The sequence below is a fragment of the Mobula birostris genome, chromosome X (assembly GCF_030028105.1).
Source record: "Mobula birostris isolate sMobBir1 chromosome X, sMobBir1.hap1, whole genome shotgun sequence".
NCBI classification, from domain to species: Eukaryota; Metazoa; Chordata; class Chondrichthyes; order Myliobatiformes; family Myliobatidae; genus Mobula; species Mobula birostris.
This window is the reverse complement of record NC_092402.1, coordinates 11,672,302-11,685,772: the sequence shown is the minus strand read 5'-3', so window position 1 is coordinate 11,685,772 and position 13,471 is coordinate 11,672,302. Positions and strand designations below refer to the sequence as shown.

The following is a 13,471-nucleotide window of genomic DNA, read 5'->3' as shown; positions in this document are numbered from 1 at the left end:
CAGCAGATCCAGTGAAAAACTACACACAAAGATGGTAAACTCCCATCCATGTGAAGAGATTAAGGTGTACAAGGCTCCCCAGACCCATTCTAACAACTTTCTGCAGGAGCACCATCGATTGGCAGCATCGTGTGGTACAGAAACTGCAAGGTATCAGACCACAAGACCCTACAAAGGATAGTAAAAACCAGTATCTCCCCCCACCCCAACTTGTTACATTTATTGGGAGCATTGTAGATGAAGGGCCCAAAAGTATTGTTAATGATCCCTACCACCCATCCAACAATCTCTTTCAAGAAGGTGTAGAAGCATCCAATACCATCAAGGAGGTGGTACAGGAGCATCAGGAGTGGGACTGCAAGACTGGGGAACAGCTTCTTCCCTCGGGCTGTGAGACTAATGAATACCCTGTCACCACCGAGGTCTCATCACTCAGTCAGCGAGCTGTTTACCAGTGCTGTGCACCACATGCATTTTGAATTATATTTTATTAACTTGTTTATGGTATTATTTTGCTTTAGGTGCTGTGTGAGATACATGTTTTGTGGGTGCTCCGTGGTCAGGTGGAATGTTGCTTCATTTGGTGTATATACAGTACTATGCCAAATCTGGCGGGAGCAAGGATGTTGGGAATGGCAAGGGTGGAGGGGTGTTGGGCAGGTGGGTGAGGAGTGCCAGGGGCGGGTGCAGACACATCCAGCCCTGAAACACCAGGCAAGGTCATTTGAATCCAAACAATTGGTTTATTGATCATTACAGAATCTCTCTCTGGCGCTTCCCTCTCCCTGCCCCATTCCCATTCTTAGTCCACAATAGAGTTAGTGTAATTTCCTTTGGGATCAATAAACCATATATCTATTTACAGTATCTATATCAGAATCAGGTTCATCATCACTCACATACAAGTATATCATGAAATTTGTTTATTGCGGCAGTACTGTGTATACAGCCAGATGTCAATGAACTTGAACAAAGTGCACATACAAAAAAAAATTGCCATATATCTTGAAATACTGTCTTTATATTCTTGAATAATTCAGGCTGACTGTTTATTCATCTCCATCGATGCGGCCCGACTTGCTGAGCTCCTCCAGTATTTTGTGTGTGTTGTTCTGGAGTTCCAACATCTGCAGATTTTCTGGTGTTTATGTTCTTCTATGATGCAATGAACAGAACTTTCCCTTTGCTCTCTCCACCACTCATTAAATTTTCACTAACTTTAATGAAAAGTACCTTCTTCCTCCCTCCACCAATACTGGCTGTCCTGAGTATTTTCAGTGGCTTTATTTTTCAAACCTCTGGTTCATATTTTCTGCGGATTTTGAACAGAAGTCAACATTTTAGTTCTGTTTCAACTTGAAAAAGAGTTTGAGATAATGTAGACACTTTAAAAAGATTTAGATCTCCTTTTCCTTTTCTCTACTTAAAGTTCTGAATTTATTCCCTTAGCCTCTTGCTCTTTCCTTTAAGCATTTCTGCAAAACGCACCCTTGACTATGATGCCTCACATGGGAGGTGTCAGGCTCTGCTTCCCTCCGCTAGCCTGCAGGTCACCACCTTCTCTTCCTTCCTGGATGACAGGAGGATGATCAGTCCTGTGACTTTCACAGACTTGCGGCTTTCACCACGATTTCATATGCCCTCGAGGCACAAGTCCCTCCTCTCCCAGGGATGAGGTATTTGGAACTTCTGTTGGTGTTTCTGTAGCTCTAGGTGTTTTACGGGATGGGTTTGCTGGCCCCATGCCCAATCCTCCTCCTTTTGCAGCCAGGCTTGGGACCGTCCGTGGCAGCATTAATATCTCGCATGGCTGTCTGATCATTCCTCTCTGACCGTGAAATGACTTGGGATAGTTTATAATGTTATGTCCAAATACATAAAGATAGGAATGAGAAGGTTGTGTGTTTAAGGTTCACTTCAATGAGTTGCAGCTGAAATCCCTGTAATTATTTCACTGGAGGTGCTTTCTTTCCAATGAGGCATTAAGCTGAAGATTTCTGTTCTTAGAACTTCGTAGGCCAAAGGTCCTGCACTGCGCTGTAATGTTCTAAAACTGTTTTATACCTGTGCCACAAAACAACCAGCATTCAACAGATGTACCATGGCTGCATCACCGCCTGGTATGGATTCTCCGCTGTACAGAATCGGAAAAGGTTGTAAACTCAGTCAGCTCCATCATGAGGACTAGCCTCTCCAGCATCCAGGACATCTTCAAAAGGTGATGCTTCAAAAAAAAAAAAATGGCATCCATCATTGAGGACCCAGGATAGGACGACTATCAGCAGGGAGGTACAGGAGCATTTGCAGGCTCAGCAAATGTACATTTCATGTCAGAGAAATGTATACAATATACATCCTGAAATACTTTTTCTTCGCAAACATCCACAAAAACAGAGGAGTGCCCCAAAGAATGAACGACAGTTAAATGTTAGAACCCCAAAGACACCCCCCCCAGCGTTAGCGGCAGCGAGCAAAGATCCCCCCTCCCCGCCAGTAAAAAAAAATGCATCGGCACCCCCCACCGAGCACTCAGGCATGCAGCAAAGCATCAGCAAAGACACAGACTTACAGTACCCCAAAGACTACTCGTTCACCTGGTAATCTGACATACCACACCTTCTCTCCCTCCCTAATAAGGGAGAAAGAGATGTCTCCGTTTCACAGCAAGAGGGGAGACATAAACAACTCATTGATTTACAATGTTAAAAGACCGTTGCGTCGCTTTTTCCGAGCTCTGTGCCCAAAGAGCTTGGGTGTCTGGGCACACAGCCAGCTCGCTGCTGTTGATCTTCCATCTCCCACAACACAGCAGATTCCTGCAGAGACACTGACCTTCAGTCCACCCGTCTCCGGAGCCATGAGATCTCAGACCCCCAAAGGCGAGCCAAGCTCTTAGGCCGCATCCTTGGCATATCGACTATCGGCCAGTCGTGAAACCCCAAGAGCAGGTCCCATTCCCACACAGTCAACGTTTTAGGGACAGCTTCTTTCCGCTCTGTCATCCAGTTTCTGAACAGTCTGTGAACACTACACTATTTTGCACAGTTTGTCTATTTTTTATACCTATCTGTATGGAATAGAGTAGGATCTGGTATCAGCCATGATGGAGTGGTGGAGCAGACTCGACAGGTTGAATGGCCTAATTCTGCTCCTGTGTCTTATGGTCTTTGTAACTTGGAGATATTTTATGTATTGCACTGTACGCACTGCTGCCACAAAACAAACCTCATGACGTATACCAGCGATGATAAATCTGAATCTGAAATAAAAACAAGCCAATGTCTTTACTCTCTAGCACAAGGCTTCCCAATCTGGGGTCCATGGCACAAAAAAGGTTGGGAACCCCTGCTCTGGCACAAAGGACATCATTAGCTGCCGTATCACCCTCGGGGCAGAACTGTAACGTACTGGTTAGCGCAACAGTATTGCAGCACCAGCAAGCCCAATTCAATTCCTGCCGCTTTCTGGACTTTGTACAATCTCCCCGTGACCGCGTGGGCCTCTCCTTCTACATTCCAAAGACATACAGGTTAGTAAATTGATTACATGGGTGTAATTGAGTAGCTCGTACTGTATCTCTAAATCTGAATTACACCAATGTCAGTATTTCACGGCTGTTTGTGAAAGCGTGCTGTCCATTTCATCACTATTGCCCCACATTACAAGAGTAAAGACTTTCTGAAAGCATTTCTCAGGCTGTACTCTGCTTTAGAAGGCTACAAAGAGGCGAGGGTCTTTTTTTGTGCTGTGCTCGTCACTTCTGAGCTAAAAATGATTCTGACTTTTTTAAAAATTGTTTACAATGTTCCCCGGGGCACACAGCAGGAACTCAGGGTGGTCACTCGCCTTTTCATAACATCTTCTATTCCCTTTGTCACTAAAGTATTGTGGCCACTGTGTGCACAATCCACAAAATGCCAAAGCAAGGGTGGGGATGAGTCAGTTTACAGGTGGGAGATTGAAAATCTGGCTGAGAGGCATCATAACGACAACCTCTCACTCAATTTCAGCAAGACCGAAGAACTGATTATTGATTTCAGGAGGAGGAAACAAGAGGTCCCTGAGCCAGTCTTCATTAGACGATCAAAGGTGGAGAGGGTCAGCAACTTTAAGTTCCTCTCTGTTATTATTTCAGAGGATCTGTTCCGGGCCCAGCACGCAAGTGTAATTACAAAGTGTCTCTACTTAGGAGTTTGCAGACATTTGGTATGACATCAAAAACTTTGACAAACTTCTATAGATGTGTAGTGGAGAGTATATTGACTGGCTGCATCACAGTCTGGTAAGGAAACACCAATGCCTTTGCACAGAAAATCCTATAAGACGCCCTCCCACCGTTGAGCAGATCTACATGAAACACTTGTAGGAAAGCAGCATCCATCACCTACAGGAACAGTTATTACCCTTCCATCATCAGACTCTTGAACCAAAGGAGATAACCTCACTTGCCCCATCATTGAAATGTTTCCTCAACTAATGGACTCAGTTTCAAGAACTCTTCATCTCACGTTCTCGTTATTTATTGCTATTTATTTATATTTGCATTTGCACAGTTTGTTGTCTTCTGCACTCTGGTTGAACGCCCTAGTTGGCGCGGTCTTTCATTGATTCTGTTATAGCAATGATTTGTTGAGTATGCCCACAAGAAAATCAATATCAGGATTGTACATGGTGACGTGTATATTTTGACAATAAATTTATTTTAAACTTTAATTACTTCCACAGGCTACTCTGACAGTAGGTACCCGGTGAGGAGGAAGTAGGGAGAGGTTGAAGGAGGCTGAGCCGCGGGATATGGGGGAACAAGTAGTTAAATGGGACGTGACGGGATGGGATTGTGGGGAGAGCAGGCCACGGCGACCGGATGGGGGAGGAGGGCAGTACCCCTGGATCGGTTCTGGGTGGCGGCAGGCGCCCGGGCCTGGTGGGGGAAGACAGTGGGGAGGAGAGCAGGACCCTTCTGGACCGGACGGGAGGAGACTCCAGGTGGTGGTAGCCGCCTGGATCAAGTGGGGTGGGGAGCTGCTAGGAGCCCGGATCTGGTGGGGAAGGTCCATGGGCAAGCTGTGGGTTGGAGCAGGCCCCCTGGAACCGCGGAGGGAGGGGCCAGTACCGGAGAGGATCGGGAGGGTTACAGCCCTGACTTAGGAGGAGCGGTTCACAGAACCGGTAAGACTGGAACCAGAAGCCGTCAGGGTTCAGCGCCCGGACCCCAGGTTGTCCGCGGTCGCACTCACCTTCTCGCCGCGACCAACATTTCCCCGATCGATCGATCGCTCGCTCGCCCGGCTGGCCGGCCGTCCGTTCAAATTGCAAAACCGCCACAAACTCCTCCTGCCATTGGCTGATCTCTTTGAAACGTCATCCTTACGTCACGTTAAAGGGGAGGTCTGTTAGGCCTCTTAAAGGAACGGATTTTTAAAAAACAGTATCGGCGGATCTGGGAGTCAAATTTATTATCACCTACTCAGACAGTAAAATGTGAGGGTTTGCGGCAGTGCAAGACATAAAATTACTGAAATTAGTGCAAAAGGGTAAGGTAAATGTTACCCTTCATCAGGGTAGGGCAAGAGCTGGCTGGGAAAGGGCAGATCCAGGAGGGAAGGGTGGGAATAGGCCCTTCCATTGATAATCTGACGTGGGCGATCATGGTCTTTCTATGACCATCAAACGCCAGAACATCTGCAGATGCAACACACACACAATGCTGGAGGAACTCAACAGGCCAGGCAGCGTCTATGGAAAAAAGTAAACAGCCGGCGTTTCAGGCAGAGATCCTTCGGCAGGACCAATGTATCGGTATCAGTGGTCGCATAACCAGGACTTGTGATGGCTCCCATGGCTTAACGTGACCCTGATCGGGGGTGAGGGGCTAAGCAGGTGCTACACCTTGCCCAAGGGTGACCTGCAGGCTAGCAGAGGGGAAGAGTGCCTTACACCTCCTTTGCTAGAGACGTAACTCCACCCCATCACCAGGGTGGTTGGGAATATACAGAAAGGTGCTGGAAAAAGGGTCAGTAACATCATGAAGGATCTCACCCACCCTGCTCATGGACTGTTTCTCCCACTCCCACACCAGGACAACCAGACTCAAAGACAGTTATTTTCCCCAAGCAGTAAGGCTGGTCAACACCTCGACCTGGCTATTCTCCCATCAACACCCCCATCCACCACTACGTTATCATTTCCTGTCAGTCACCTAACGTACAGACACTCCTGTGCCCAGCATCACTGTATGGACATATAATCAATCTGTGTATATAATCTATGTTATGCATTTACATTTATTGAGTTTTTGTTTATTATTGTGTTATTTATCTTGTTGTGTTTTACTTAGTGCTGCATCAGATCCAGAGTAACAATTATGTTGTTCTCCTTTACACTGGTGTACCAGAAATGACGTTAAACAATCTTGAATCTTGAATTGAACCTCGGAGGAACCTGCAGTGATGGGATCTGATAGGAGAGGAAGGTAGAACATGGAAAAAAATAAGGGAGGTAGCGTGGGCAATTGGAGATCATGCAGAGAGGAACCTTGTGGAGTATTGATAAATTGGTAACAATAAATTCCTCAGTGTTATCACTTCAGTGGACCTGCATGTAAGTGCAATTACTAGAAAAGTATGGCATCACCTCTACTCTGTAGAGGATTGCAATGATTTAGAGTATAAAGTTCAAGGTAAGTTTTATTATCAAAGTACATATATGTCACCACATACAACCCTGAGATTCATTTCCTTGTGGGCATACTCAGCATGCAAGATCAAGTAGAGTGCAGAAGACAACAAACTGTGCAAATGTAAATATAAATAAATAGCAATAAATATCAAGAACATGAGATAAAGAGTCAAAATGAGATGATTACTTGTGGGAACTTTTCATTGGATGGGCAAATGAGTGTAGTTATCCACTTTCCTTCAAAAGCTTGATGGTTGATAGTAACTGTTCCTGAACCTGGTGATGTGAATCCTGAGGCTCTTATACCTTCTACCCAATGGCAGCAGTGAGAAAAGAGCATGACCTGGGTGGTGAGGATCTCTGATGGAGGCTGCTTTACTGTGACAGCGTTTCATGTAGATGTGCTCAATGGTTGGGAGGGCTCTACCCATGATGTACTGGGCCAAATCCAGTACCGTTTGTAGGATTTTCTGCTCAAAGGCCGTGATGCAGCCAGTCAATATACTTTCCACTACTCATCTATAGAAGTTTGTCAAAGCTTTTGATATCATGCTAAATCTCCACATACTCCTAAGGAAGTAGAGGTGTTGTTACTCTTCCTTCAGTTAGTCCTGACGAAGGGTCTTGGCCTGAAACGTCGACTGTACCTCTTCCTAAAGATGCTGCCTGGCCTGCTGTGTTCACCAGCAACTTTGATGTGTGTTGCTTGAGGTGTTGTTGTGCTTTCTTCATAATTACATTTATGTGCTAGGCCAGGACAGGTCCTCTGAGATAGTGACAGCCAGGAATTGAAAGTTACTGACCCTCTCCACCTCTGACCCTCCGATGATTACTGGCTCATGGACCTCTGGTTTCCCTCTCCTTGGTTCCTTGGTCTTATTGACATTGAGTGAGAGGTTGTTGTTATGACACCACTCAGCCAAGTTTTCAATCTCCCTCCTGTTTGCTGATCCATCACCCCCTTTGATACAGCCCACAACAGTGGTGTTGTCAGCAAACGTATATGGTGTTGGAGCTGTGCTTAGCCACACGGTCATAGGTGTAAAGCGAGTAGAGCAGGGGGCTAAACACACATCCCTGCAATGCTCCTGTACTGATGGAGATCGTGGAGGAGATGTTGCCAATCTGAACTGACTGGGGACTACAAGCGAGGAAATCCAGGATCCAATTGCACAAGGAATTATTGAGACCAAGGTCTTGGAGCTTGTGATTAGTTTTGAGGGGATGATGGTATTAAATGCTGAGCTGTAGTCAATAAAGAGCATCCTGCTATACGCATCTTTGCTGTCCAGATGTTCCAGGGTTGAGTAAAGAGCCAGTAAGATGGCTTCTGCTGTAGACCTGTTGTTCCAGTAGGCAAATTGGAGTGGATCCAAGTCACCTCTTAGGCAGGAGCTGATAGGCTTCAACACCAACCTCTCATAACACTTCATCACTGTGGATGTAGGGGTGCCACTGGGTGATCAATAGTCATTCAGGCAGGTCACCACACTCTTCTTAGACACTAGTATAATTGAAGCCTGCTTGAAGTAGATTGGTACTGCACTCTGCCGAAGTGAGAGGTTAAAGATCTCAGTGAACACACCAGCCATTTGGCCATCACAGGTATTTAGTGCACGACCAAGTACTCCCTCCGGTCAGGATACTTTCCTTGGATTCACCCTCCTGACAGCAGCCCGCACATCAGCTTCAGACACTGAGACCAAAAGATCATCAGGAAATGTGGGGGTTCACGATGGCTCCTCCACGTTCTGACAGTCGAAGCGGGCATAGAAGGCATTGAGCTCATCAGGAAGTGAAGCCCTGCTTGATTTAACTATGTAGGAGGTTATAGCTTTCAAGCCCTGCCGCAGCAGTCGAGCATCCCTTGTTGATTCAAGTTTGGTCCGGAATCTTCACTTCACCTGTGAGATAGCTTTCCAGGGATCATACCTACACTTCTTGCAGCTTTCTTGGTCTCCAGACTTGAATGCCTCTGATCTGGCCCTCAGCAGATTTTAGATCTCATGATTCATCCAGGGCTTCTGATTTGGGAAGACTCCAAATGATTTCGTGGGGACACACGTCTGCATTACAACCCTGGTGTATTCATTCGGATATCTAGATGAGTGCTTGAACACAGCCCAGTCCATTGATTCAAAGCAATCCTGTAGTCGTTCCTCTGCCTCCCACGGCCACCTCTTAGTTGTCCTGAACTCTGAAGCTTTGCTTTTGGGCTTGGCCTGTATGCAGGTAGAGGGAGGACAGCCAAGCAATCTGTTTTACCAAAATGCAGTCTCGGGAAGGATAGGCATTCTTTATCGTAGTGTAACAGTGGTCTAGTGTGTTGGGACCTCTGCTGCTACAGGTTATATGCTGGTGATGATTGGGCAGGGTTTTCTTCAAACAAGTGATCATTGGCAACTTTCTGCAGGCTGCAGAAAATTGTTCCAGATTTCCTCTTAAATATGCTTCTTTTGAATTACTTTTGCTGCAATCTTGGCTGTCCTTCTCCTACCTACATACAGGCAGAGCCTAAAGAGGCTTTTAATTCTAAAACAACTGAGATACCCCCCTTCTTCAAAGAAAGGGGCTTCCCTTCCTCCACCATCAACACTCGCCTCACCCGCATCGTTTCCATTTTGCACACATCTGCCTTTGCCCCATCCTCCCGCAGCCCCACAAGGGATAGAGTTCTTCTTGTCCTCGCCTACCACCCCACCAGCCTCTGCATCCAGCGTATAATTCTCCGTAACTTCAGCCATCTCCAACTGGATCCATCATCAAAGACATCTTTCCCTCTCCACCCCCAATTCCTGCTTTCCGCAGGGATCACTCTCTGTGCCACTCCATTGTCCATCCGTCCCTCCCCACTGATCTCCCTCCTGGCACTGATCCTTGCAAGCAGAACAAGTGCTTCATCTGCCCCTGCACCTCCTCCCTCACCACCATCCAGGGCCCCAAACAGTCCTTCCAGGTGAGGTGACACTTCACCAGGAGTCCGTTGGCATCATCTACTGTATCTGATGCTTCTGGTGTGGCCTCCTGTATATCAGTAAAACACGACGTAGCACCTTCAATTCTACTTCCCATTCCGACATGTCAGTCCATGGCCTCCTCTACTGCTACAATGAGGCCACACTCAAGACAGAGAAGCAACATCTTATATTCTGTCTGGGTAGCCTCCAACCTGATGTCATGAATATCATTTTCTCGAAATTCCAGTAATGCCCCACCCCATTTATCATTCCCTATTCCCTCTCTCACCTTATCTCCTCACCAGGCCATCACCTCCCTCTGGTGCTCCTCCCCCTTCCCTTTCTTCCATGGTCTTCTACCCTCTCTTATCAGATTTCCCCCTTCTCCAGCCTTTTATTTCTTTCACCAATCAACTTTACTTCACCCCTCCCTCTCTCCTAGTTTCACCAATCACCTACCATCTTGACCTTCTTACTCTCACTCCTTCCACCTTCCTTTCCAGTCCTGATGAAGGGTCTCGGCCCAAAACGTCGACTGTTTATTCCCATCCATAGATGCTGCCTGACCTGCTGAGCTCCTCCAGCACATTGTGTGTATTGTTCTAGATTTCCATCGTTTGCAGTACCTCTTGTGTCCATGTCAATGTCATGTTCCCCCGACTTGGAGTATTGTGAGCAGTTTTGGGCCACTTATCTGAGAAAGGATGTGCTGAAACTGGAGAGGGTTCAAAGGAAGTTCATGACAGGGTTAATGGATGAGGACTGTTTGATGACTCTGGGCCCTGTACTCGCTGGAGTTCCGCAGAATGAGGGGGGATCTCATTGAAACCTATCGAATGTTGAAGGGCCTAGAATGTTGTGAAGAGGATGCTTCCTATAGTTGGGGAGTCTAGTAACATTGGGTATATTTAAAATGGAGGTTAATAGGCTCTTGATTAATCTGCGTGTCAAAGTTTACAGGGAGAAGGCAGGAGAATGAGGTTGAGAGGGATATGTTACGTACCTGTAATGGTTTAAATAAACCAGCAGCAATAGACCACACCTGGAGTCTGGTTTTGGTGTTAAAACCACTATCTTTATTAGTAGTTACTTAATATAACAACTTAAACAAGAATAACCAAAAGTTAACAGTGTTATGAGTATACATACTGTATGTGTAAATGTAACTCCCAAACTATTGAGCTGGGGGCACCAGGCTTAAAATCTTGAGATGGTAAAGTGTGAAAGTTCAGTTCATCCACGGATTAAAGGATGTGAGAGATATTTGTAATCCAAGCTGAATGTCGAGAGAAGGCCTTTATGTTGTATTCCACAGGTTCCACAGTGGTAAACAGGATAACAATTGCCATAGGTTTTACCTGTTGTCATTCCAAATCCACTTACGAATTATCACCAATAGTAGCTTATCACAGGGGTACTGTCTTCAGGGGGAACCACCACCTAGGCGAGGGTTAACACATAGGTAGATTCCACAAGGTTGCCCCAATCACACAACGTGACAGCCACTTATCGATGTGCTGGGTCGATGCTCAGCCCACCCTTGTGGGCACTCAGAAGTTCCAACCAGTGACCCCTTATTCACTGGCTTCCATCCATTGTCTGACTCCAACTGCGACTGACTGTGTGTGAGTGAGTGTCCCTGCTTAATCAAAACAAGCTGCAGCGTCCCATAGCTCCACCCGTCTCTCTCTCTTAGTAAGCATCAAACAGGAGCCAAGAAAGGCTGACGTCACTCAGGCACTCTCTCTTAAAAATGACAGCCCACGGCCAAGATAAACCTAGGGGTTCATCACAGATAATAGAGTCTTCCATTGGCAGTCCATGGAGTAAGACGCGTGTGGTGCTGCTTCTAACTTTTATTACCTACTTCACACTGCTAGATCCGTTTAAAGTTTGAAGATTTATTACTTTGGTTTTACGATTTATTTACGATAGCAGGGATCAGAAAAAAAGCTGGAAAAACCATTGCTGAAACCGACCCAGCAGAGCAATCAGCGGAAGTCCTTACTTCAGAAAGAATGCTCTCTTTAATGGAAGATATGAATACTAAGATTGATAGCCTGGTGAAGACTAATGAAAAGATTGAAAAAATTATTTCTGTCGTCCAGGAATCTTGCGGCAATCTGGAAATCCAATTCGAGGCGCCCAAGAAGACTACTAACAGAATTAAAAGAGAACAGGATTAGATTAGATTAGATTATGAGGACACTCAGTCCTCGTTTATTGTCATTTAGAAATGCATGCATTAAGAAATGATACAATGTTCCTCCAGAGTGATATCACAAAAAAAAAACAGGACAAACTAAAGACTAACACTGACAAAGACCACATAATTATAACATACAGTTACAGCAGTACAAAGGAATACCATAATTTGATAAAGAGCAGACCATGGGCACGGTAAAAAACAAGTCTCAAAGTTCCGATCGACTCCCAATAGTCCCGATAGCAGGTGGCAAAAGGGAGAAACTCTCCCTGCCATAAACCTCCAGGCGCCGACAACTGCCGATGCATTGAAAGCACCCGACCATAGCCGACTCTGAGTCCGTCCGAAAACTTCAAGCCTCTGACACCGAGCACTGAGCACCATCTCTGCCGAGTACTTCGACCCCGCCCCAGCCGCCGAGCAACACGCAAAGCCGAGGACTTGGGGCCTTCTCCTCCAGAGATTCTGGATCACATAGTAGCAGCGGCAGCGAAGAAGGCATTTCAGAAGTTTCTCCAGATGTTCCTCCGTGCTCTTAGAATGTCCTTTTAGAAGAAGATGGGGAGGAATTCTTTAGCCAGAGTGGTGAATCTTTGGAATTTGTTCCCACAGCCAGCTGTGGAGGCCAAGTCATTGGGTATATTTAAATAGAGGTTGATTAGTCAGGAAATGAAGGGATATGGGGAGAAAGTAGGAGGTTGGGGCTGAGAGGGAAAGTGGATCAGCCGTGATGAAATGGCGGAGCAGACTCGATGGGCCAGACAGCCTAATTCTGCTCCTATATCTTATGGTCTAAACAGAGATAACTATCAGTGAAGGAAGCTTCTGTGAATGTTGTAACTCCAGCAATTGAGGAGTGAGGCAGGTTGAGGCTGTGTGCATGGATATCATCAGTCACTCCAATTGATATCTCATTCCCAGTCTGCACAATGTCAGAATCAGAATTAGGTCTAATATCTCCAACATATGTCATGATTCAGCAGCAGTACATTATGAAACATAATAACTAAATTAAAGTACAGTATATATTAAAAAGTTAAATTAAATGAATAGTACAAAAAGAGTAAATAAAAGTCGTGAGGTAGTGTTCATGGGTTCAATGTCCAGAAACTGGATTTCAAGCTGTCCCTGAATCGTTGAGTGTGTGCCTTCAAGCTCCTGTACCTCCTCCCTGATGGTAGCAATGAGAAGGCATGTTCTGGGTGATGGGGTTCTTAATGATGGATGCTGCTTTTCTGAGCCATCGCTCCTTGAAGATGTCCAGGACGCTGGGGAGGCTAGTACTCATGATGGAGTTCACAACTTTCAGCAGCTTATTTTGATTGTGTGCAATGCACCCCACCCGACCCCATACCAGTGATACAGCCAGTTAGAATACTATCTACAGAAATTTGCAAGTGCCTTTTTTGACACACCACCAATTCTCCTCAAACTCCTAATGAAATATAGCCACTGCTATGCCTTCTTTGTAACTGCATCGATATGTTGGGCCCAGGATAGATCTTCAGAGATGTTGACACCCAGGAACTTGAAACTGCTTACTCTACCCTTTCCACTTCTGATATCTGAACGAAGATAGGTGTGTGCCCTCATCTCACCTTTTCTGAAATTCATAATCAGTTCTTCGGTC

General features: G+C 45.9%; 1 protein-coding gene across 2 annotated transcripts in view; it reads right to left on the bottom strand.

Moving 5' to 3' along the window:
- Positions 1-5,319, bottom strand: part of LOC140191674 (uncharacterized) — a 58,477-nt gene extending 53,158 nt beyond the window's left edge. For both annotated transcript variants that reach the window (XM_072249295.1, XM_072249296.1), the window contains exon 1: positions 5,238-5,319. In XM_072249295.1, coding sequence (XP_072105396.1) covers positions 5,238-5,257 — 20 coding nt within the window. In that variant the 5' untranslated portion in view covers positions 5,258-5,319. The remainder of the gene's footprint in view (positions 1-5,237) is intronic.
- Between the last annotated feature and the right edge of the window lie 8,152 nt (positions 5,320-13,471).